Source organism: Ambystoma mexicanum, chromosome 4p (assembly GCF_040938575.1).
Source record: "Ambystoma mexicanum isolate Mex_15411 chromosome 4p, UKY_AmexF1_1, whole genome shotgun sequence".
NCBI lineage: Eukaryota > Metazoa > Chordata > Amphibia > Caudata > Ambystomatidae > Ambystoma > Ambystoma mexicanum.
The window spans coordinates 1,285,621,983-1,285,645,662 of record NC_090927.1 but is presented as its reverse complement, the minus strand read 5'-3'; the positions used below and the strand labels follow the sequence as shown (position 1 = coordinate 1,285,645,662).

Genomic DNA, 23,680 nt, shown 5'->3' with positions numbered 1-23,680 from the left:
TAAGGTACGTGTAGAACACCAATTCCTTGTACTGCTTTTCGTGGAGAGCGAGTGGGTGAATTCTGTACTTCTTGTCGTTTCACACGCGATTTACTTCACAGCGTTTCAAGTTCGTACTCCCTGTTACCTCTGACAGCTTTTTCTATTTTTTCTCTTGTACTGGTTTACCTGGGCCTGTTCCCTCAAACAGTGTTCCCTTCTACTGTTGTCCTGTCTCCTCAGACAGCGTACATATCTTCTTTTGGCGGGGGTGTTGCCAACCAAACGCGCTCATTTTTCACGCTCTTTTACCTGGCAGACGGTGAGTCACACACGTATCTAACATCTGTGCTTGGCCCGTGTGTAGCCTACCCCTTCAGAGGTCATTCTAGGCTGCGTGTGACACGCATACGTTCATTCTTGTGTTACTGGGTGCCACAGCGTAGTGCAGGTTTTTCTTTCTGCACACGTGGTCTAGGAGGGGTTGCGTGCACGTCATCTCCCTTTTTTGGGCCTCCTGTGCGTTGCGTGACCCGTCATCTTTCCCCAGGGGTTACATTCAGCCTTGCTAGAGGACTAGGGTACAGTTACCATCTGGTACCCAACCCCTTTGACCCCCAATTGCCCAGGACAATAGTCTACATCCACTCCCATACGCACATTAACATCAGTGCCATGGCTGGGAGGCGAGGATTCCGCAAGGGTGGCAAAGGTGGAAGAGCCACAAGTGGTGGCCGTGGTGGATCCGGTAGGGGACGTGGTCATAACTTGCAGGGTGAGCCTGTCCCCCCATGTGTGGAGGACCAGTCACGGGCACCCATAATCCCCCCCCCCTCCCGTTGAGGCTGATGTGGCTGACACCATCCATGCTCAGCCCTTGTTGGACCAGCCCATTGTGGCACCAGACCTGGCTGACTCCATGGCTGACTTCCAGGTCAGCAGGGCTATGACACGTGCGCTGGTGCACGTTGATGCCATCATGCCACGTGGATCTGGGGCAGCAAGGTCATCTGCTGCACCAAGGAGGCAGGGCAGAGAGGCTGCAGGGGCAGCTGCGGCTCCATCCACCCCAGCCCTCACAACCCCAGCCAGGACAGTGTCAGTCCTAGTCCATGCTGCTGACATTCCCCCTGACACCATCACACTAGAGCCAATGCCTGCACCAACTCCCATGCTGAGTGTGCAATCCCACACTCCTGATACAGAGTCCACCAGGGCTCCTGCCCCTAGTGTCCAGAGCGGCGCAGGACACTCAGGATCACCACCACCTTCCAAGCGGAAGAGGAAGAGTGCTCGTCCGGCACAGGCTGATGCCCCAGACACGGCTACACAGTCCGGCCCGTCCAGGAAGCCCAGCTTCACGGATGACGAACTGAATGCACTTGTGTCCGGACATGACAACGAGATGGTCATTGTTGCAGGATCCAAGACCACACCTGCACAACACCAGGCACACTGGCAGACCGTTGCGGACATCGTAAGTGCCCTTGGAATCGTGAGGCGCACAGCCAATGATTGCTATAAGCGCTGGAATGACCTAAAGCGCAGGGCAAAGAGTAAGCTGGCCTCAAGTCATGCCGCAACTCTAGTGACTGGAGGTGGGTCTCCAGTAGTAGACATGGAACTCACTCCACATGCGTCAGTCGCTGGGACCTACGTCACGGAGGAACAGATCCAAGGCGTGGGAGATCTGGCTGATTACGAGGCATTGTCCGGTGAGTGCACATGCATGTGTGTGTCATCCATGTGCATGGTGTGTGTGGGAGGGCTTCTGTTTGTGTGCCAGGTGAGAGTGTGTGCGCCTGAGTCGTATGGGTCAGCCATTTGCTTCATGCAATACTTCCTGCGCAGCTGCATTTGGCCATAGCAGTATCCCTTCTGCCAAGAGTAGACATCTAGCCCAACTGCACGCCAGTTGCCCTTGAAGTGTCACCTTGCCACAACATAGTTGCTTATTTTTCACTGTTCATTCAGTCAGATTGTTTGCATTCCCCCACTTTTACTAGCCATGTCGCTGTCCACTAGTCACATGTCTGACATGGCTATGGTAAAGTGGAGTGACTTTGTTACCTGGATATCATTTGTACACACATGTCCCTGTGCAATTGGACCATTTCAGACTGGCAGCTCCAGGTGAAAAATCTGACCTGTTAGAATTAGAAAAGCAATTACATGCGGGAACTGGACTGAATGAATAGGTGCTGCCCTCCTCTCCATCTTCACTCAATAGCAATGGTACATGCCATCTGTGTGATGGCATGTGTGTTTCACCTGGCAATCACAGGCCAATGTGTGATGCCACTGCCAGGTAGCATGCAGAAAATGTGTTCATCTTCCATCTTGGTGTCATCAGTGTGTGCCCTTTGCCTGCACTTCATACGCAGTGAGGGTGCATGCATGGGAGGGTTTTAGTCATGTGGGACATGTGTCAATCAAGTACTGGTTCTCTTGCTTCTCAGCCCTCATCGTGTGCCATGGTGCTAATGCCTATTTCCATTTCTTTGTTTTCATGTCTTTGCAGGGGAAGACGCACCTGATACTGCTGGGGTTGTGGAGATGGTGCAGACCCAGGAGGTGTCCGAGGGCCGACCAACCACCAGTGAGGGACGTGGTGTGGTGGTGGGGGAGAACCCACAAGTGCTGCAGGTCGTGCTCTCAAGGGGTGTCTCTGGCTGCACCTCCCCCGAGCTGTACGCAGGTGTTGATTCGGATGAGACCTACGTGCCGTCGCAGGTGAGTGTTCCAGGGAGGGATTCTGTTCTGTCTCAACCACCTGCACCAGGGTCAGAACCCTCCATGGGGATGTCAGTGTTGGCAGCTACGCCTTTGGTGGTTACGGATGCAGGGTCACACTCCGCGACATCTGATCCTGTTCCTGGGCCAGCAGATCAGAGGGGGAATGCAGTCCTGCAGCCTCAGGCAGTGCCGGCACAGCAAGGCGCAGTTCGCCTTGCCCCAGACAGGTGTGGTGCCCGCCGACGTGGTGGCCGTACGCCACCTGGCAATACCGCATGGGAGCAATCCATTTACGGTATGGCAACCCAACAGGCTGCATCATCCGAGATGATGGCTCAGGCCATGGATAGGGTGGCCACTTCCATTGTCCCCCCAGAAAGGCTGATGGAGCGACTAGAGCAGGCAACCGACTCCATCTGCCAGTCACACAGGGAGGACATGTTGGGGTCCAACAGGGACAGGCGGGCGGCACTGGCGACTCTGCAGGAGGCCATCTCCATTGAGTCCCAGGGCCACAGGGAAGCCCTGAGGCAGGAGCTCCTTCACCTCAGGACGACTCTTGTTGAGCTTGAGGCTTCAACACACCAAAGGACAGAACAGCAGCTGGAGCGTCTCACCCGTACGCTCTCAGCTGAGATGCAGGCAACGAGGGCGGAGGTCCGGGCATCCCGTGAGTTGTTGCATGGGGACCTCCGCACACTCATCCTCCAGAACCAGACCTACCACACCCGCATGCTTGCAGCCATGGAGGAGCAGACTAGGGCCTTGCGTGGGCTGCCTCCCATAGTGCAACCACCTCCGGATGCAGCTGCACAGGGTGATAATAGCGACAGCAGTGATACTCCCACAACAGGGTAGCCGTGTGGGCCATGAGCCCATGGAGGTGTTTTATTTTCCCAGGATCCACGCAGGTGGGTTCTGGTGTGCATCCTGTCCTCGGACCTCCTGGGTGGCCTCCCCAACCCCCCCGGGCCCATCAATGGCCATTTTTGATTGTTTCTTATTTTTATTTTTATTTTTATTTATTTTATTCCCTATTTTTTTGGGACGATGTGATGGCTTCCGTGGTTCCTGTGGGCATACGCTGCATTGTGGCTGGGCACATGCAGCCTTGTAATGTATTTGGTTCAGATGCTTGGGTTTGAGTCACACACACCCCTCCTGCTTCCCATTTCCATGGGCTTGCAAAGGGTGTGCCCAAGTGACAGTGAATTACACAGTGACATTGGACTCCCATGAGCTGTGTGGGCAGTCTGTAGTCAATACTGTGTATACATTCCTAGTGCATATTGCTGTTGTGTTGTACACTGCATGTTGCATTGATGTGTAACTCATCTTCTGTGTCTACCTCCCATTTTGCAGGTCCCTTCCTCATGTCTACACAAGGACCTCTAGTCTGGAGATGGGGTCCATGTTGGCAGCAGTGCACCTACAACTCTACATGGCGCCAACACTGCACAGTTGGTAGTGGTGGGAGTGCAGGCATTTCCAGGTGGTGAGACTACTAATATGTAACATTTGTGATGTCATGTTAATGGTAGTACGTGCTCAAGTATGTTGTTGGTCCGGCATTGCTGTGAGCATTTCAGGTGTTGCAGGTTTCTAATAGGGACACTGTACATAGTGACACTAGTGTCATGTTGTGGGGATTACTTTGTTTACCTGCAAATAGCATGACATGGCACGGTGTGTCGTGTGGCGGTGCTGGGGTTGGGTTGGCTGACATGGCACTGTCCTCTTGTTGCATTTTGCAAGTGGGTATTCTTTTTAGCTGCTTGAATGTGTAACTCCACAAAACTGCATTGGTGGTGTCTGTGTGGGTAGGGATGCACACATTGTGACACTTCCAGGTGAACAATCTCAGGCTGATATGGTATTCACGGTTCATTCTCCAGACATTCAGGATCAGTGTCAGGTTGAGTCATCATTGATTGTCAGATGGAATGTGCCAGGACAGTGTGCACTCCACAGGGGTGTGATTTCTATGTGAAGTAATTAGCCACTAGCTGTGTACGGGCTGCCTCCCCCCGTGCCCTTTCCCCTCCCATGCGCAGTGGCTGTGCATGTGGTTGGGGATGTGGGGCCACCACCATGTCCACGGCCAGGCCCCGGCGTGTTGCAACGTTGTGCAGGACACATGCTGCCACTATGATCCTGCACACTACTGGGGGAGCGTATAACAGCTGGCCACCAGAACGGTCAAGGGAGCGAAAGCGTGACTTTAGCACTCCGAATGTGCGCTCCACTATGCCCCGGGTCGTAATGTGGGCTGTGTTATATCTTACCTCGGGTGGCGTGGTGGGGTTCCGAATTGGCGTCATCATGTGGGGGCTGAGAGGGTAGGCACTGTCCCCTGTGGAGGTGGTGATTGGTATCATTGGTGGGGTTGTGACCTTGCTCAGTATCCAACATGCATGCATGTGCAGTGGCATACATACTCACCAAGCAGCCATGTATCGCCATGCCGCCCAGCTTCTAGGTCCCGGCTTAGGGTGGACATTCGGTAAATGAAGCTGTCGTGGGTGGACCCGGGATAGTTGGCATATACTGAGGTGATGATTCCCTTGGCATTACATGCTACCTGCACGTTGATGGAATGCCAGTGCTTGCGGTTCCTATAGATGTGCTCAGATGCCCTGGGGGGACGTAGAGCCACATGGGTGCAGTCGATGGCACCTAGCACTTTGGGGAATCGTGCCACACCGTAAAAATCCAGGGCGGCAGCATGCCTTTCTGCAGGTGTTCTGGGCAGGTATATGTGCCTGCGGACTGATGGGCGTGCAGTGATGATGTTCAAGACCTGGTGTAGGCAGCGTGACTGGGTGGCCTGTGACACCCCACCCACTATGGCACTTGTCCGCTGAAATGATCCAGTGGCTAAGAAGTGCAGTACATTGAGGACCTTCTCCAGGGGGCTGAGTGCTTGGGAGCACAGGGTGGGTGATGTGAGGTCATCCTCCCACTCACTCACCAGGTCCAGTATTATGTGTGGTGGAAACCTGTACCTCCCATACACCTGGTCATCAGGCATCCCGAAAAGGCTGGTTCTGGGTGTGAATATTCTGGCCCTGACTATCCTCCTCCTCCTCCTTTGGTAGCCCACTGCCACTGCTGCTAGGAACGGTATGTTCATCCTGGCGTCTGAGCTTGTTATTGTTAAAGTGCGCAAATTTATGCTTTGCGCGTGTTCTAGGCGAGCGTGTGACCCGCGCACCCCTGGAATCCAGTTCCCAGTCCAATAGCGTGTGGAAATTCCCACGCACCACGGGATACAGGTGCGCTGACGTACTTGCGTGTCTAAGTGCCAGCGCACCCATGAAATACACGTACATAGGCCAATCGCGTGTACGCGCACTTTTGTCCAATTACACGCTGACGTGCAGTATTTCCACGTGTGCTCCGTCATCAAGTGCTGAGTGGGGAACACCCGTGCGGGTCACATCACAGACGCGCTTACGCGCTGAGGGACTCTGGTCCAATAGAATCGCGTATGCGTGCTGACGCGCTTAAGCGCTAAGGGCCTTTCCTCGGATTTCACGCTGACGTGCAGGATTTTCACGTGCCAAATCACTCCGTATCAAGCTGGCCACGCGAAAACACACGGAAGACCACGCTCCTGCCCAGAAGGCCGAGTTACTGCCCCCCAGTGCCCCGAGCAGCCTCCCACGTGCCATCTGCTGCTGCCTGCCTGCCTGCCTGCTTGCTGCCACCGTGCCCTGCCATTTGGTGCCTGCACATCAGCCATCTGCAGGGGTCCAGTTGCTGTGTCCACCCCTGCTGGAACTGAAGACTCCCGACTGGGATTACATCGCTCAACAGCCCAGCCCCAGGACCCAGTTGCCCACCCACACCTGCCTCTGGGGTTGCCATGTCGGGCACTTCCACATCTGGCACCAGTGGCAACCCCAGGCCAGAGGGGCAGAGGGGCACCAGCTTCACTGCCACCGAAGTTGGTGTCCTGGTGGAGCATGTCCTGGGGCAGTATGATGCCCTCTTTGGATCGTCCCGCGCCAGCAAGGAAGGACGGGAGAGGATCTGGGCCGACTGTGTGGTTGCCATCAACGCGGAGGGGGTGGCAACCCGCAACGTCCTGAAGATCAAGAAGCGCTGGGAGGACTTGAGGTCCAGGACCCTCGTGAAGGCCCGGCGCCTCGTGGAGGGGGGCCGGGGCCGCATGAGTTTCATCCAGATGAGGGTCCTGGAACGCGTACGCCCAGCGCTCCACGCCCAGATCCTTGAGAGGGAGGCCCGTCTGGAGTTGAGCGGTAAGTGTCCAAGCATTACTGTGTGAGACAGGGCATGTTGCGGTGTGCTGGTTCTATGATACTTGCCTGTATGTGTGCCATAGGCCATGTATGCATGTATGTGTGCAGGGACATCATAGTAATGCATGTGTGACCAGTGATGTGTGACCCACATGGTTGTTGCATGTGTTCAAATGCCGCATGGGGAGCCCTATGCAGATTTTGAACATGAGAGCATGCCAGTCTCTGTACCTGGACATGGGTGGGGGTGAGGGATGGGTGCTGATGCCAGGTACATATATGGTAGCCATGTCTGTGTGCCTGACCTGCGTGTCTGTGACTTGTGCATGCCATGGATGCATGACACATGTGTGTGACAATGCACAGATTCAGTGAAGCAGCCAAATTACCCTTGTATCCGCTGTGTTTGGTGTGTTTGGGGTCAGATGGATGTGACTGAGGTGAAGTGTGTGCATGTGATAGGCATGAGCCATGATGCATGTGAGTTACATATCATTGAATATTTCAAGAGTCCATTGGACATGCATGGAAATGTCCATGGCATGCACCATGCCTGTTACTGTGTGTGTTTTGCCTGGACTGACCCATGTGTTGTGGAGGGACATGATGGAAGTGTACTTTGACAGTGGTGCTCATCTGCTATTGCTTCCTGTCTAGGGGACCATTGTACAGTACCCTGATGCTTGTGTTCTTTGTCTCCATCTACACTGCGGCTAGTGAAGAAGAGGGCGGAGACGGCGCTGTGGAGCAAGGCGGCGGGGATGCCCCCACGGCTGCAGCGGAAGGGGTGGGTGAGCCCCCACAGGGGCCTGCTACGGTGGGAGATGGTGAGGAGCCATCCAGGTTGGTGGTTTGCACAGAGGAGGAGGAGGCCGCCCCTGGGGCACACATGGGGCCTGGTGGGGGCATCCCTGCTGGTGCAAGTGGTGCAGTCCAGGGCCAGGGGCAGGAGGCAGCACAGGTCACCGTGGAGGGGCCTGTGCATGTCGCTGTCCCTGACCCTGTGAGTGCACCACCATGCACCAGCAGGAATGCCCCATCCCAGGCCCGTCCGCAGGTAGAGGGGATGTCCATGTCACCTGACTCCCCTCCACCTGCGGACGTGGGAACCCCTGGCCGTGTGGAGAAGGTCCTGATTGGGGTCGCGATGCGCACGGCTGTGATTCGTGATGCCGTGCATGCTTCCCGGGAGGAGCACGCACGTCATCACGAAGTGCACCGTGCCGACGTGGCCCAATTGGGATCGGCCATGTTCGGGGGTTTGCTGCATGTGTTGGCAAATCTGGCGGCCCTCTCCTCCTCTGTGCAGGCTATACACCAGTCGTTCTCCTTGCCGTCTTCCGGCCCAGATGACACCAGGGCCCCCTGTGGACCTGCTCCGACCAATGCAGCCAGCTCGGTGGGGATCCCATCCCTGCACAGTTGGGAGTCGGAGGTCCAGCAGGGGTGGACAACACAGCAACTGGACCCCAGCAGATGGAAGATGTGACAGCATCATCGGGCAGGGCACGTGCACGACGGCGTCGGTGGTTTCCATCAGCCTGGATGCCGTCGTGCTGGCAGAGGCAGTGGCGTCGGAGGCAGCAGCAGGCTCGACGTGGGAGGCATCATGGTTCGGGGCCATCAAGATCAGAGGGGCAGGCATCGGCCGGAGGGCAAGGCAACCCTGGGATGGTGGTGTCTTCCGTGTGGGAGCAGTTGGTCCAGCGGATAGGTGCGGAGCGGCAGCGGGCGGAAGAGGAGCGGCTCACCATGGTCAGGGAGGAGTTCTCCATGCGTCGGGCGCTGAGGCGGGCTGAGTGCCTCGAGGAAGCTCGCAGGGAGTTTGAGCTGAACATGGGGTTATTCCTGTGAGACCTCGGGGCCAGGACAGAGTCCCGCCTCCAGGACAGAGTCCCGCCTCCAGGACATCGACATGGAGTTCGATGATGCCCTGGCCAGCAACATCACCGAGTGAGCCGCAGGACTTGCCCGCTGCCTTTGTATATAGTTATTTAGTTAGTTAATGTTAGGTTTCCTTTATTCATTTTTATCTTTTTTGGACCGCTCGGACAATGGCCACTTTTTTGTAGATATTTTTTTCATTAGGTAGTAGTAGGTTTCATTTATGGTGTTGGGCTCATGGACCCTGGAATATTCGTGTATATAGTTTGCTTTTTGAAGAATAATTTTTTTTATTGATTATTGTGTTCACCATGAGGAAATGGTTTTTCATTATTTTCCTTCCACATGACATTGCTTTGGACTACATTTGTTTTTGGATTCATTTTTTTTTTTTATTTTTACATTTGTTCTCGGACATGGACCATTTATTTTGTTATCCCCATTGTTGTATGTTTGATTTGTTTACTTATTTTTCATCTTTAATACATGTTTTTTTAACTTTCACTTGTGGTATTTTCTCATTGGTTTCATACATGTCATGATATGGGTTTTGACATTCACTTGCACCCGTTGTGTATGTGTGTGTGACGGACATGTGTTCATTTACATACTTGCCATTGGGGTTGTATCATGTAATTGCATTCACTATGTGGGTGGATGCAATCCTTGCCTGGGTGTTTGTGCTGGGTATGCTGCCCATTACTGCCATGATTGAGTATCGTCAGGACCTGGGGGCAGGGGGACATGAGTGGGTGCCTGGTGGAGGCTGCCCCTGCACTGCTGGGGGGTGGGGGTGGTGGGAGACATGAGTGGGGGCCTGGTGGAGGCTGCCCCTGGATGGTGGGGGGTGGGGGTGATAGGGGACATGAGTGGGGGCCTGGTGGAGGCTGCCCCTGGATGGTGGGGGGTGGGGGTGGTGGGAGACATGAGTGGGGGCCTGGTGGAGGCTGCCCCTGCACTGCTGGGGGGTGGGAGACATGGGTGGGGGCCTGGTGGAGGCTGCCCATGGTGGCAGGGGGGTGGGGGTGGTGGGAGACATGAGTGGGGGCCTGGTGGAGGCTGCCCCTGGATGGTGGGGGGCGGGGGTGGTGGGAGACATGAGTGGGGGCCTGGTGGAGGCTGCCCCTGGATGGTGGGGGGTGGGGGTGGTGGGAGACATGAGTGGGGGCCTGGTGGAGGCTGCCCCTGGATGGTGGGGGGTGGGGCTGATAGGGGACATGAGTGGGGGCCTGGTGGAGGCTGCCCCTGGATGGTGGGAGGTGGGGGTGGTGGGAGACATGAGTGGGGGCCTGGTGGAGGCTGCCCCTGGTGACTGGGGGGGTGGGGGTGGTGGGAGACATGAGTGGGGGCCTGGTGGAGGGTGCCCCTGCACTGCTGGGGGGTGGGGGTGGTGGGAGACATGAGTGGGGGCCTGGTGGAGGGTGCCCCTGGATGGTGGGGGGTGGGGGTGGTGGGAGACATGAGTGGGGGCCTGGTGGAGGCTGCCCCTGGATGGTGGGGGGTGGGGGTGGTGGGAGACATGAGTGGGGGCCTGGTGGAGGGTGCCCCTGGTGACTGGGGTGGTGGGGGTGGTGGGAGACATGAGTGGGGGCCTGGTGGAGGGTGCCCATGGTGGCAGGGGGTTGGGGGTGGTGGGAGACACGAGTGGGGGCGTGGTGGAGGCTGCCCCTGGATGGTGGGGGTGGGGGTGATAGGGGACATGAGTGGGGGCCTGCTGGAGGCTGCCCCTGGATGGTGGGGGTTGGGGGTGATAGGGGACATGAGTGGGGGCCTGGTGGAGGCTGCCCCTGCACTGCTGGGGGGTGGGGTTGGTGGGAGACATGAGTGGGGGCCTGGTGGAGGGTGCCCATGGTGGCAGGGGGGTGGGGGTGGTGGGAGACATGAGTGGGGGCCTGGTGGAGGCTGCCCCTGGATGGTGGGGGGTGGGGGTGGTGGGAGACATGAGTGGGGGCCTGGTGGAGGCTGCCCCTGCACTGCTGGGGGGTGGGGGTGGTGGGAGACATGAGTGGGGGCCTGGTGGAGGGTGCCCCTGGTGGGGGGTGGTGGGGGTGATAAGGGGACATGAGTGGGGGCCTGGTGGAGGCTTCCCCTGCACTGCTGGGGGGTGGGGGTGGTGGGAGACATGAGTGGGGGCCTGGTGGAGGGTGCCCCTGGATGGTGGGGGGTGGGGGTGGGGGGAGACATGAGCAGGTGTGCAGGGTAGTCCTCTGTTTTGTGGGCTGCCTGCAGGGGCCGTCGAGGGTGTACAGGGAACACCTGTGAGGACCCACCCAGCCTAATCGCGTGTGTAACTTCCCACGCACCCCTGTAATACACGTACCAAGCCAAATCGCGTGTGATAATTCCCGCGCACCCCTGAAATACACGCGCCCAGGCTATTCGCGTGTGGAAATTCCCGCGCACCCCTGGAATACACGTACCCTGCTGAAATTGCGAGTTAAACTTCCCGCGCACCCCTGAAATACACGCGCCCAGGCTATTCACGTGTGGAACTTCCCGCGCACCCCTGAAATACACGCGCCCAGGCTATTCGCGTGTGGAACTTCCCGCGCACCCCTGAAATACACGCGCCCAGGCTATTCGCGTGTGGAACTTCCCACGCACCCCTGAAATACACGTACCCTGCTGTAATCGCGTGTGGGACTTCCCGCGCACCCCTGAAATACACGCGCCCAGGCTATTCACGTGTGGAACTTCCCGCGCACCCCTGAAATACACGTACCCTGCTGTAATCGCGTATGGGACTTCCCGCGCACCCCTGAAATACACGCCCCCAGGCTATTCGCGTGTGAACTTCCCGCGCACCCCTGAAATACACGCGCCCAGGCTATACGTGTGTGGTACTTCCCGCGCACCCCTGAAATACACGCGCCCAGGCTATTCGCGTGTGGAACTTCCGGCGCACCCCTGAAATACACGCGCCCAGGCTATTCGCGTGTGGAACTTCCCGCGCACCCCTGAAATACACGTACACTGCTGTAATCAGGTGTGGGACTTCCCGCGCACCCCTGAAATACACGCGCCCAGGCTATTCGCGTGTGGAACTTCCCGTGCACCCCTGAAATACACGCGCCCAGGCTATTCGCGTGTGGAACTTCCCGCGCACCCCTGAAATACACGTACCCTGCTGTAATCGCGTGTGGGACTTCCCACGCACCCCTGAAATACACGTACCCTGATGGAATCGCGTGTGGAACTTCCCGCGCACCCCTGAAATACACCTACCCTGATGGAATCGCGTGTGGAACTTCCCGCGCACCCCTGAAATCCACGTACCCGGCCAAATCGCGTGTGAGACTTCCCGCGCACCCCGGTATACACGCACACGTATTTTTTGTCAGCGTGTCCGTGTTTGTGGGTACCCCTTTGCACGTCATTTGTCCTGGAGGGCCACAGTATAGGACATTCATCATGGCAGTATATGGGTGCTATTTGTTGGCGCACCTTTTGGCGTACATTTCTTACAGCCGCAGAGACGCTACCGCCTGCTTTCTTGTGGCGGTCGTGTTTGTGTCTGTGCGCTGGTTTGAGCGTGCGCTTTTTTGCCCTATTCTATTCCATGAATACGTGTTGTAGGCGAGCGTGTGGGCGTTCCGCGCACTTGTGCCCTGTTCTTCCCCCGTGACGCCCACGTTTTTGCAAGTTGTTCCCCATTTCGAGTGTTACGCCCGTGTTCCGCCTACTTTTGTTGCGTGCGCCGCGCTATGTGCGAATTTCGCTGTGGCCTGTGCGATTTTCGCTGTGACCTGGCACATGCTGTTAGATGGCCTGTGCCCCAACGTGCGCGGCGCACTTTTTATCGCACATCCGCTGGTTTTCTCGCGCACGGACTTCCATGAATCGACGTGCGCTGCTTTTCGTGCGATTTTCGCACTTGCACTGCGATTTTCGCTATTCCACTGCGATTCGCACGTTTTTGCCCACTTGCGCCGCGCTAATTATTCCATGAATCGGCCTGATTGTATTTCCACTCTATTTTGATCACCAGCACTGGACCTGCTTTGAATGGAGTTCTTCAGTCCGTTTATGATGTGGTTCCAATGCTCTATCTCATATACTATAGCTCCTTGCCCAAAAACCAGTTAATTAATATATTCATGAGTCTATATATATATTTATATATATATATATATATATATATATATATATATTTCTTCTGATTCTATATATTTTAAAGGTTGAATTTGCACAGAATCTGTGGGCTGCAGCGCCAGGACAAGGCTTCAACCATATGGCAGAAAATAATTGGGTTATGGTCTGAAGGCAAATTAAACAGAATGTTTAAAAAGGAGCTAATAGTTACCACGGAACACAGGCAGAGATTTCTATTTAAAAGCACTTATTTCTGTGCTAGGTGCTGTCTGAATGAGGGTCTGCAAAGTAAGCCCAACAGTGCTCGGAAGCGTGGGACATCTTATCTACCAAAGAAATGAAATTTAAGTTTACAAGAAGCATTGGGGTTCATTAAGGGGTTGAAGTACAATATGCTAGGCATCCTATTCTCAGTAGAGAGTTGGTGATTATAGAAAAGTACTTCTTTAAGAGTCATTTGAATGTCAATAGAATCTGGCAATTGCATACATAGAATTACCTAATAGTCTACAGAAATACCTTTAAATACAGGAAGGTTGACATGCTGTAAACCTCATGGAAATTCTATTTTAATATTTTTTAGCATATTCCAACAATCTCTGAATGAAGCCCCTTGAATCCAGAAAACCCAAGTCATTTGCTAACCAATTGGTACAAATGATTAGGAATAATAGTTCTGTCCGTTTTAATTCTGAGCAAGGAATATTTATTATCAAAGGTTGAGGTTCCCCACCCCAACAAATGTACAGTTTTGTCTAGAGAACTAGTAAAGTCACTGAAAGTCTAAGATGGCATATACTAAGCAAATAATGTACCTTATTGACATTACCTTTATGTTGCTCTTTAGCTGCAGTTGGAGTCATGTCAGCATTATACAGTGTTTCTCGGAGCTTGATCACTGTGGCTGTGCTTCATATCTTCTGCTTTGGTGCATTAAAGGTAAGTATGTACATTTGTCTAAAGATACTTTTTTCTCAAGGTTATACTTTACTAAGATGAATCATGCTTTTTATCCATAATTATTGTGTTTGTTGATAAGTATAGAAATCGGTACATATTTTATGAGTAACAACCTACATATTATGAAGCGTAATAAAGCAGACAGCTTAAATTATACACTATGCTTTAATAATTGTGTCTTACAATTGATAATTAGGGGCATGGCTTGGCCAACCAAGATGGCAGCACTTGCTTGAAGTACCCTTTAGGAGTGGGCTACAAAGGACTATTACATCCTCCAAATGGGACCAACACTAACGAGTCAGGGAACGTTGATGCCCGGATATTTATAGCAGCATCAGGGAGAAGGTGATGGAACCAAACCACTGAGTGGGACTCTGATCTCTGGACGGTTGCTTTCCCCGCCAAGTGAACCACGGCCAAGTCTTACTAGGGAGCCTGCTGAACATCTCCCCTGGAGCTGAGGGAGGACATGTGCTGGAATGCGAATCCGAGTACAGCAAATAAGGCAGAGAGGATGACGATCCCTGTGCTCACTGACCAGTCATAGAGGATTGGCAAACACTGGCAGCAGGAAGGAGGAATGTTGCACCGGATTGTCCGCTTGGTGAGAGCCCTGGCTTGGGATGCATGAGCAGACACCCGCATTGCAGCATTGGGTTCCTTCCTGTGGGACAATGACGAGAAGCCATTTCAGTAGTGGGACCTGCTGTGTGCTCGAAGTCAATGAGATGAAGCATAGAGGATGGTGGCCAGCAGGGTGGGCAAAAGGTTTAACAGCCTAACACTGGACATGTACCGGCTACGGCTCTTACCCTTATTCGTTGGCTCCTTTTAAATCTCACTGTGTGCATGGTCCGATCATTTTTTGATCCATGCCATCCTGAATCTTCCTGCACCACCAGCAAAAATGAATACTCTACCCTGAATAAAATAATTGTCACATATCTTTAAAAACGTCACCCCTGCCAAATGTACTGCCCTTTTATCATCCAGCCTAAAGCCGCTTACCAATTTTACGGAGTCTTCCAATCTTATGGAACACCTTAACACATCCATAAAACAGGTCATTTCAGTCTTGGCGCCATTGAAAAGTAAAATAATCAAACAAGAGGCACACACAAATACGTGGTTCTCTGATCACATTTTTGTCATCAGACAGACAAAGAGAGCACGAGAAAGAGCTTGGCGCAAGAACCCTAACCCAGCCACACTAGCGCATTACAAGCAAGCAGTGAAGGAATTCAAAACAGCCATTATTACTTTCCAAATCTACCTACTTTAACAACAGGATTAACAACGCACGCTCCAATACCAGCAAACTGTTTCTGGCAGATTTTCAGGACTCTCCCTCCACCAACCAAGACCTAACAAGTGATTCTGCATGGTGTCAGGAAATTCATGATGGTTTCACAGCCAAGATTGCAGTCCACAAACAGACCATTAGCAACATTCAGACTTTGCCATAGGAATGCAATACTTACACAAATGTCTCTCAGGACCCGAACCCTACTCCTAACAAAATACCCCTCTTCGACTTCTCCCACTAGTCAGAGGAAGGTCATTCGAGATCTCAAACCCACCTCATACATTGGCGTTTGCTGTTTGGTCGATGTCTTTAAGGACTCACTGGAGCTACTGGCCCACTGGATGACCAAACTCATTCATCTTTCCTTCAATGAGGGTGTGGTTCCATCCTCTCTTAAGGGGCCTGGATTACACCACTACTAAAAAAAGGCTAACATTACTAGAAACTATCAATCTATTACAATGTGCTATTTGTCTTAAAGATCATGGAAAAACTAGCATATTTACAACTACAGAAGCACATCGAAGACCACCAGATTCTTGGCTCACGCCAATAGGGTTTCAGAGCTCAGCACGGAACGGAAACCACAATCCTAGATCTTAAATCCACCTTAGTTGGCATAGCGGATAGAGGTCATCCCGCCCTGCTGATGCTCTTAGACCTCTCTGCGGCTTTCGACCTAGTGGATCATTCCCTAATGGTGACAAGGCTTGGGGAGATTGTAAATTGTTGCGACCAAGCATCCCAGTGGATATCCTCATTCTTCGGTTCTCTGACCGCCCGGGTATCCGTTTGTGAAGAAAGCTCCGGCCCCATCCCTCAAACATGTGGCGTCCCTCAAGGCTCCTGCTTGTTGCCCACCTTGTTCAACATACACATCAGGCCCCTACTGGACTTGCTGGAAGCCCTGGGTGTCCGGTATACGAACTATGCCGATGACACTCAGGACGTCCTTGAGCTCAGCAGGAAGTATGAGTAGGATCTGGCTACCATAAATAAAATCTACAACGCCACCCAGGCATGGATGGCAAGCAACTCGCATGCCTTGAACTGTAATAAAACCAACCTTCTGATTGTGGCATGTAGAGGCCGTCTTGGTAAACTGGCACTGGCCTATGCCAACTTCTGCATTGCATGTAATATCATTATGGTGTCCAAGAAACTGAAGACACTGGGGGTTGTTTTGGACAATGTACTCACCATGAGACTGCATGTCTCCTACATTCAATCATCTTGTGGCCTTATTCCCAAGCTGCTAAACAACATCCACCCATTTCGTGCTGCCAAGAACTGTGCTCTGCTTGCCTCTGCACTAATAAATTCCAGACTCGACCACTGCAATAGCCTTCTAGCAGGTACAACACACTCAAACATACAAGCTTTGCAGGTTGCTCAGAATAATGCCGTCCGGGCCATCCATGGTATGCCCAAATGTATGCATGTATCCGATGCCAGGAGGATATTGCATTGGTTGCCAATCCAACACAGGATCACTCACAAGCCCCTGCTGCTGTCATTTAAATGCTGCACCAATATCGAGTGAGTGAAATCCCACACAGGAGGGAGACACCTCTGCTACTCCACTTACCCCACTCTTGCTTAGCCCAGACACAATTTGGTGCATTTTGGGGGTACCCCATTTGATATGCATGTGCCACTACAATGGAACTCATTCCTCGGGCACATACGCCTGGTTGACAACTTGGCACTGTTTAAGAAGAAAATAAAAAAACATACCTGTTCAACCTCAACCCAGGCTGAACTTGGTATCCTTTTATCTCCCCTGATCGCTTTCCCTCTGCCACCTGACCCCTGTTCATCTTTTATGTGCACTCTGAGGCCATGGGCATTTGGCGCTTTACAAAAATTTAAATAAATAAATAAAATAAATAAAGGGTGGAAGATGTATTTTGATAACCTACCATTCCTACTCTGACTAATCCCCACCCCTAGAAAGGACTAGCTTACACTGCACACCAATGTTAAAAAAAGTAGAAACCAAGTATTTGTATTTGTTTATTATTTGTATCGCGCACCTAACCCAAAGGTAGCTAGGCACTGGAAAACTTGGCTAGTTACAAACAGAAATAGAAAACTTGGCAAGTTACAAACAGAAATAGGAACATACATAATTACATGAAGGATAGGCACAGTAATGGCGGAAGTGCCGACCTGGTTACAATATACATGTAAGTACAGAAATAAGCAGTCAAAAGGGACAGGGCGACTGGTTACAAATTAGTCTGACCCTGTAAGGCAGGAACGTATACATACATAGTTACAATAGTCTGCATTGATCTGACCAAGTTACGTAAGTGCGGAGGTGCTGCAGGGTACTTGGCCTCGCAGTGATTGTGATGTAAGATCACTGTAAGGCTGGATCGATTGGGCTCAGTTGGTGGTGGGTTTATCGGTAAGCCATAGTTTGACGTTAGTTTTTAAGGCATTGAAGGATGGTTCAAGCCTGATGGACGGGGTAGTGAGTTCCAGGGGTTGACCGCTTGGACAGGGAAGCTAGCTCCTCCTGCAGTTTTGAGGTTGAATAGTGAGTATAGTGATGCAAATAAGTATTTAGAAGGGTAAAGGTGCGGGGAAGAAAAACTGTCCTGGCACTTAGATCATAAAACATAGAAGACAACAAAAGTATCCTAACTTGTAGGGTAATCCCATTCTCTGCACACTATCAAAGACTAAAACATGTTTACAAAATATTGGACTAGAGGAATTAACCAGTTATGGTTAACCTCTTTTGTTAGTCAAAGAAAAACAACATAATACTTGGATTCTAAATCTGTGAAATACGTTCAGATATAAGAAATTGTAATGAATAATTCTTGAATCCTTATATTCATCCAGATCCATTCTGACAAAAAACATCCAATTCAGCTCAATGCATTTCAGAAAGCATATGTCCCTTCTTCAGGGGAAAATCTGTGAAATTATCAAAAGTAACATCAGTAAATATATTAACGGAAAATACAATGTAGTATGTATGGTAAATAACAGAAGTTTATTTACCTTATGCTTGAAAGAGAAAATGACAAAATTGTCTTCAGAAACACGGTTCTATCCCAAACATGGAATGACCTATACATTTTAAGAGGATCTCAAAGGTCCTTTCAAAAAATGAAAAGTTTATAGGGCTAACTGTAAGAAAAAGTGAAAATAAATACCAAGAATTAAACATGGTGTAAAAGCAAGGTATTACCACCCTTAAGCAATGTCAAGCCTACAGAGAGGATTTTGAATGGATGGTAACATTCCTTATCACTGCGGATGTGGATCGCTCTTGTCGACTTTCTGCCCTACTAGAAAGGCCAGGAAACAGTTCACACACGCCAGACACGACCACCAATTGAGCCGCGTTCCATGGCCAGCAACATCCGCATTGCGATTGGGTTTGCTGTGTATTTGAGCCAATCCGGACGACCGGAAGGCGGAAGGCAGCCGACAACCCTAAGGGCTGCATGCTAAGGGCCTGTCTGCGTCTGTCCCCGGCCGTACGTGCCGTCGGCCAGACTCTCCATCCGTCAACCCCCCCCATGAGCGACTTGAGTACGCAGTTTCCTTTACAATACGTACCATTATGGGCTCCACAAGCGGCAAATAACTCTTCACCACATCTTTCTGCTGCCTGCCTTAGTGCCCCATCCACCTTTGAACGCCACAACTATTCCCACGCACACATTGCCTGTTGTATTATTACACATCAGCACACGATTAGCCAGTACTCTCCAAGAACATTCTAAAGCCTCCGGATGTGCAAAGTCTTCGAGCACACTCCACTTGATGCCTGACCTCCTACTACCTATCCAGACATGACTACCTAGGAAGGCCTGGGCCTCTGCTGCGACAGAGTCATATCTCATTTCTGTGCCTGTACTGTGTCAGCATTACCTAACGTATATGTACACCACAGCCAATGACCCGACCTAGCTCACACGTGCCCCGCACTGTATCAGCTTAACGTAGCCTTTGCATTGCTCTGTACTAATTATATCTAGCTTTCACATGCCCACACTTCATCAACCCTACCTATCCCATGTTTGCTAGCATTTTATCAGTCCAATCTAGCCTATGCGTGCTCTACAGTTAATAATACAATTTAGCCTGTACTGCATCACTCCTATCTAGACTATATGTGCCTGCATTTTACCAGTCCAATCTAGCCTATGTGTGTTCTACAGTTAATAATACAATTTAGCCTGTACTGCATCAGTCCTATCTAGACTATATGTGCCTGCACTTTACCAGTCCAATCTAGCCTATGTGTGCTTACAGTTAATAATACAATTTAGCCTGTACTGCATCACTCCTATCTAGACTATATGTGCCTGCATTTTACCAGTCCAATCTAGCCTATGTGTGCTCTACAGTTAATAATACAATTTAGCCTGAATTGCATCACTCCTATCTGGACTATATGTGCCTGCATTTTACCAGTCCAATCTAGCCTATGTGTGCTCTACAGTTAATAATACAATTTAGCTTGTACTGCATCAGTCCTATCTAGACTATATGTGCCTGCACTTTACCTGTCCAATCTAGCCTGTGTGTGCTTACAATTAATAATAAAATTTAGCCTGTACTGCATCGGTCCTGTCTAGACTACATGTGCCTGCATTTTACCAGTCCAATCTAGTCTATGTGTGCTTACAGTTAATAATACAATTTAGCCTCTACTGCATCAGTCCTATCCAGACTATATGTGCCTGCATTTTACCAGTCCAATCTAGCCTATGTGTGCTCTACAGTTAATAATACAATTTAGCCTGTACTGCATCAGTCCTATCTAGACTATATATGCGCCTGCATTGTATCCGTTCTATCTAGTTCATGTATGCTCTGCACTGTTTCTTGCCCTACCTAGCCTACCTGTGCCCCCAGGCCACTTCCCTAGACTACTTCCTACTGTCGCGCCCTCCTAGTCAGACGAGCTGTCTAACTGCATACCCTTGCTGAACCACATCAGAATTCTAGGACTGCATCCTACCTTAGCTAGTGACTACTAACTCCTGCTAAGCACCTCACCTTTATCCCAAACTGGTATCATGCTACCACACCCCTCCTCCTTAAGGCTACTGCTCTCTCCATTGAGGATACCCCCCTTACGGCGGGCACTCACCCTCGTGCTACTATTAACATTAGCCAGTCTAGCTGCATTCAGCATACTGTGCACTGGAACTATGGCCCCTAACTCAAGACCTGCTCACTTGCGTGTCGAACCTCCTAACATCTACCTCAATGCCCCGGCCTTATGGTTAGACCATTTCACTAGAAAACCTACACCCAATCAACCATGTTCCACCCGCCTAAGAAATAAAAGACTAGGAACTAGATTCCTGGGTACGACAGGTCATCCTTTGCACACTAGCATCCAATCAAAAGCAGCCCAACTCGGCCCATCCTCCAAATCGCCTAGTTCACCGTCCCTCCAGTGTCACCATACCTCGGCGCCAAAATCAAAGCTACACAGATCAAGGCCGCTCTTGTCAATGCAAGATCATTAGCAGCACATGCACTCGACATTATTGATCTTATCAAGACCCAGGAGCTTGACATTTTAGCCATCTTGGAGACCTGGCTGCACCCTGCTCGGGCCCAGCACTATCCCTGCCCATCCCCCCTGAGTACTCCATATCCAGATGTGACCGCACCACCGGAGGTGGTGGAATTGCATTCATCCCTAAAACTCATTAGGACTTAGAACCTTACCAAGCACTAAGATGGACTCGGCTGAGCTACTCTGTCAAACTTCCTCTATGTGCCATCCAAACAGCCACTTTACATCTAATTTACAGACCACCTGGTCCACCCATATCGTTTATAGACGACATTACCTCCTTAGTATTCGATAAAGCGAAAACAAACTCTCAAACAATCATCCTTGGAGACCTTAATCTAGGTCACCAAGACCCCAACGACCTCACGGCCTTTGAATTTGCCAACACCTTAACAGATCTAGGTTTCTCTCATCATATACAAGAACCCACCCACATCAAAGGGAGGTCTTTAGACTGGCTAAGCGACACCAACTGTAATATTAGCCTACTGTCTAATGTTCCATGCGCCTGGTCAGATCATCACATCATCACATTCAACATTGAAGCATCACATCTGCCTACGCCCTCCATCGCCTCTGCCATTCCCACCAGGAACAAAAAGAACATAACTTCCAAAAAAAGTTACTCCATGTTATCCTCCCCACCCTTAACAATGTCACGGACCTTTGCTCTGACCCTACCACCTTAGCTGACACTTATAACCAGATAGTGCTCTCAGCTATAAACTCCATTGCCCCTCTCAAACTAAGGAGACCTAAACAGCATGCGCACCTCAACTAGTGGTTCACACCGCAGATCAGAGTGCTACGCGAAGAGAAACGTTGCGTGGAGTCACATTGGAAAAGCCACCCGTCGGATGCCCACAAGGACGGGCTATTCCTAGCTACTCTCAACTATAAAGAAGCCATATTCCAGGCCAAAAAAGAGTTGTACAATAACCGTATCCTATCAGCACAATCGAACACCAAGGAACTGTTCAAAATTCTCAAGGAACTTTAAACTACCGCAGTACCCCCTGACTCCCATACCAAAGATAGCACTTGGTGCTCCAATATACAGACAGCACTCCTGGGCAAAATTACTACCCTCCAATCCAAAATTAAAGACAAACAAAATGCCTTACAGTCAGATCAACCCCTGACTCTTCCCATGTCTAGCACGTATCAAGATAAACTGAACTGCAAACCATTCGCCTTCTCCCTGCTTTCCATTCCCGAAGTAGAAGGGATTATTAACAATCTCAAGCCTTCCAACTGCCAAGGCGACCCATGCCCGGCTCCCATCATCAAGGAAGCATCCCATGAACTAGCCCCCTTCATCACGGCCTTCATAAACACCTCCTTCAAAACCGGTATAGTCCCTTACAACCTCAAGGACGCCTGGGTGATCCCACTACTCAAAAAACCTTCACTTGACCCTAACATTCCAACCAATTTTATACCTATCACTACAGTCCCCTTCTTGCTCAAGATTCTAGATCCTGCAGCATACCTGCAGATCCAAGACTATCTTGAATCCAATAATCTGGTTTCCGCCCTAAACATGGGACCGAAACAGCCCTGATCGATCTGAAAACCCAAATGGAGTTACTAAAGGATAATGGGAAGCTAGTGCTACTCCTTCTCCTTGACCTTTCGGCGGCATTTGATCTGGTCAACCACCAAATACTGTGCCAGCATCTTAAATCTGCGGCCCAATCCTCTGACTCTGCCAACGCGTGTTTCCACTCGTTCCTAAGTAACAGATCCATGCGGGTCTTCTCGTCTTCAGCCTCCGCTGACCCCTCCCCGATTCCCTGTGGTGTCCCTTAAGGGTCTTGCGTATCGCCTACTCTTTACAATGTGTTCAGCAAACCCCTCTTTGATGTGCTTGACTATCTGGGTGTCTCCTACACTAACTATGCGGACGACACCCAGATACTCATTCCCATCACTGGTGATCACATAGCCAATACCAAATCCTTGAACGATGTCTACTTGGTCATCCAGGCCTGGATTGCTCAACACGGATTAAGCCTCAATGACGACAAGACAGAGCTTCTATTACTAGGCTCTACTCAACGCCTTAATAAATTAGACCAAGCTTTCAAATCATTCAATATTGATGGCAACGACATCAAGGTCTCTGAAGACACTAAAACGCTGGATGTCTATCTGGACGCTGCTCTCTCTCTGAACAGACAAATGAATGCTGTAAGGTTGGCTTCGGCCTATAGCTGCAAATTTATCACCGCCTGCAGACCGTTTCTAAACTTGCACAATTGCATTACCCTGGCAAGAACACTCATTATGTCCAAAATCGACTACTGCAGTGCCCTTTACTTGGGGACCAGCCAGTCCAACCTAAACAAACTGCAAACAGTCCCGAATAACGCCATCAGAGCACCCCTCAACATCTCTATGAGTTCCCACATCTCCAACATTAGAGCTGGGCTACACTGGCTCCCAGTAAAACACAGAATTGCCTTGAAAACACCAACCTTGACTCATAAATGCCTAGACAACAAACCCCCACCCTACCTTGTTAGGGAGAATTCTCTGTAAGGCTAATTTCCCAAACCTAGTGGATTTTTGGGGTTTATTTTTTCCTCTCCTGCTAAGAGTGAGATTCTTTTGCTCCCACTCTTAGACATGATTTGAGGTGTTCCTTTAACTTTCCATGTGTTTTATGGGCTATGGGGTCTTTTACTCCATAGGGTCTCATGTATTTTTTTGATGTGGGTTACACAGCACCCTCCGTGCCGTAACCCAGGGGTGTCGTAGCGACCCCCCAACATAGACTCCATACCCTGGGACTGACTACTGTCTCCCAGGGCATGTAAAGTCACCATTGTCTTTGCTAGTCCCACATTATGAACAGAAACCAGTACAAACCATCATATTGTGGACGTA

The 23,680-nt window shown here is 51.0% G+C and overlaps 1 protein-coding gene across 4 annotated transcripts in view; it reads left to right on the top strand.

The window, feature by feature from the left end:
• Positions 1-23,680, top strand: part of PCNX2 (pecanex 2) — a 3,925,748-nt gene that overhangs the window by 1,361,292 nt on the left and 2,540,776 nt on the right. For all 4 annotated transcript variants that reach the window (XM_069606982.1, XM_069606983.1, XM_069606981.1 and 1 more), the window contains one exon: positions 13,804-13,895. In XM_069606982.1, coding sequence (XP_069463083.1) covers positions 13,804-13,895 — 92 coding nt within the window. The remainder of the gene's footprint in view (positions 1-13,803; positions 13,896-23,680) is intronic.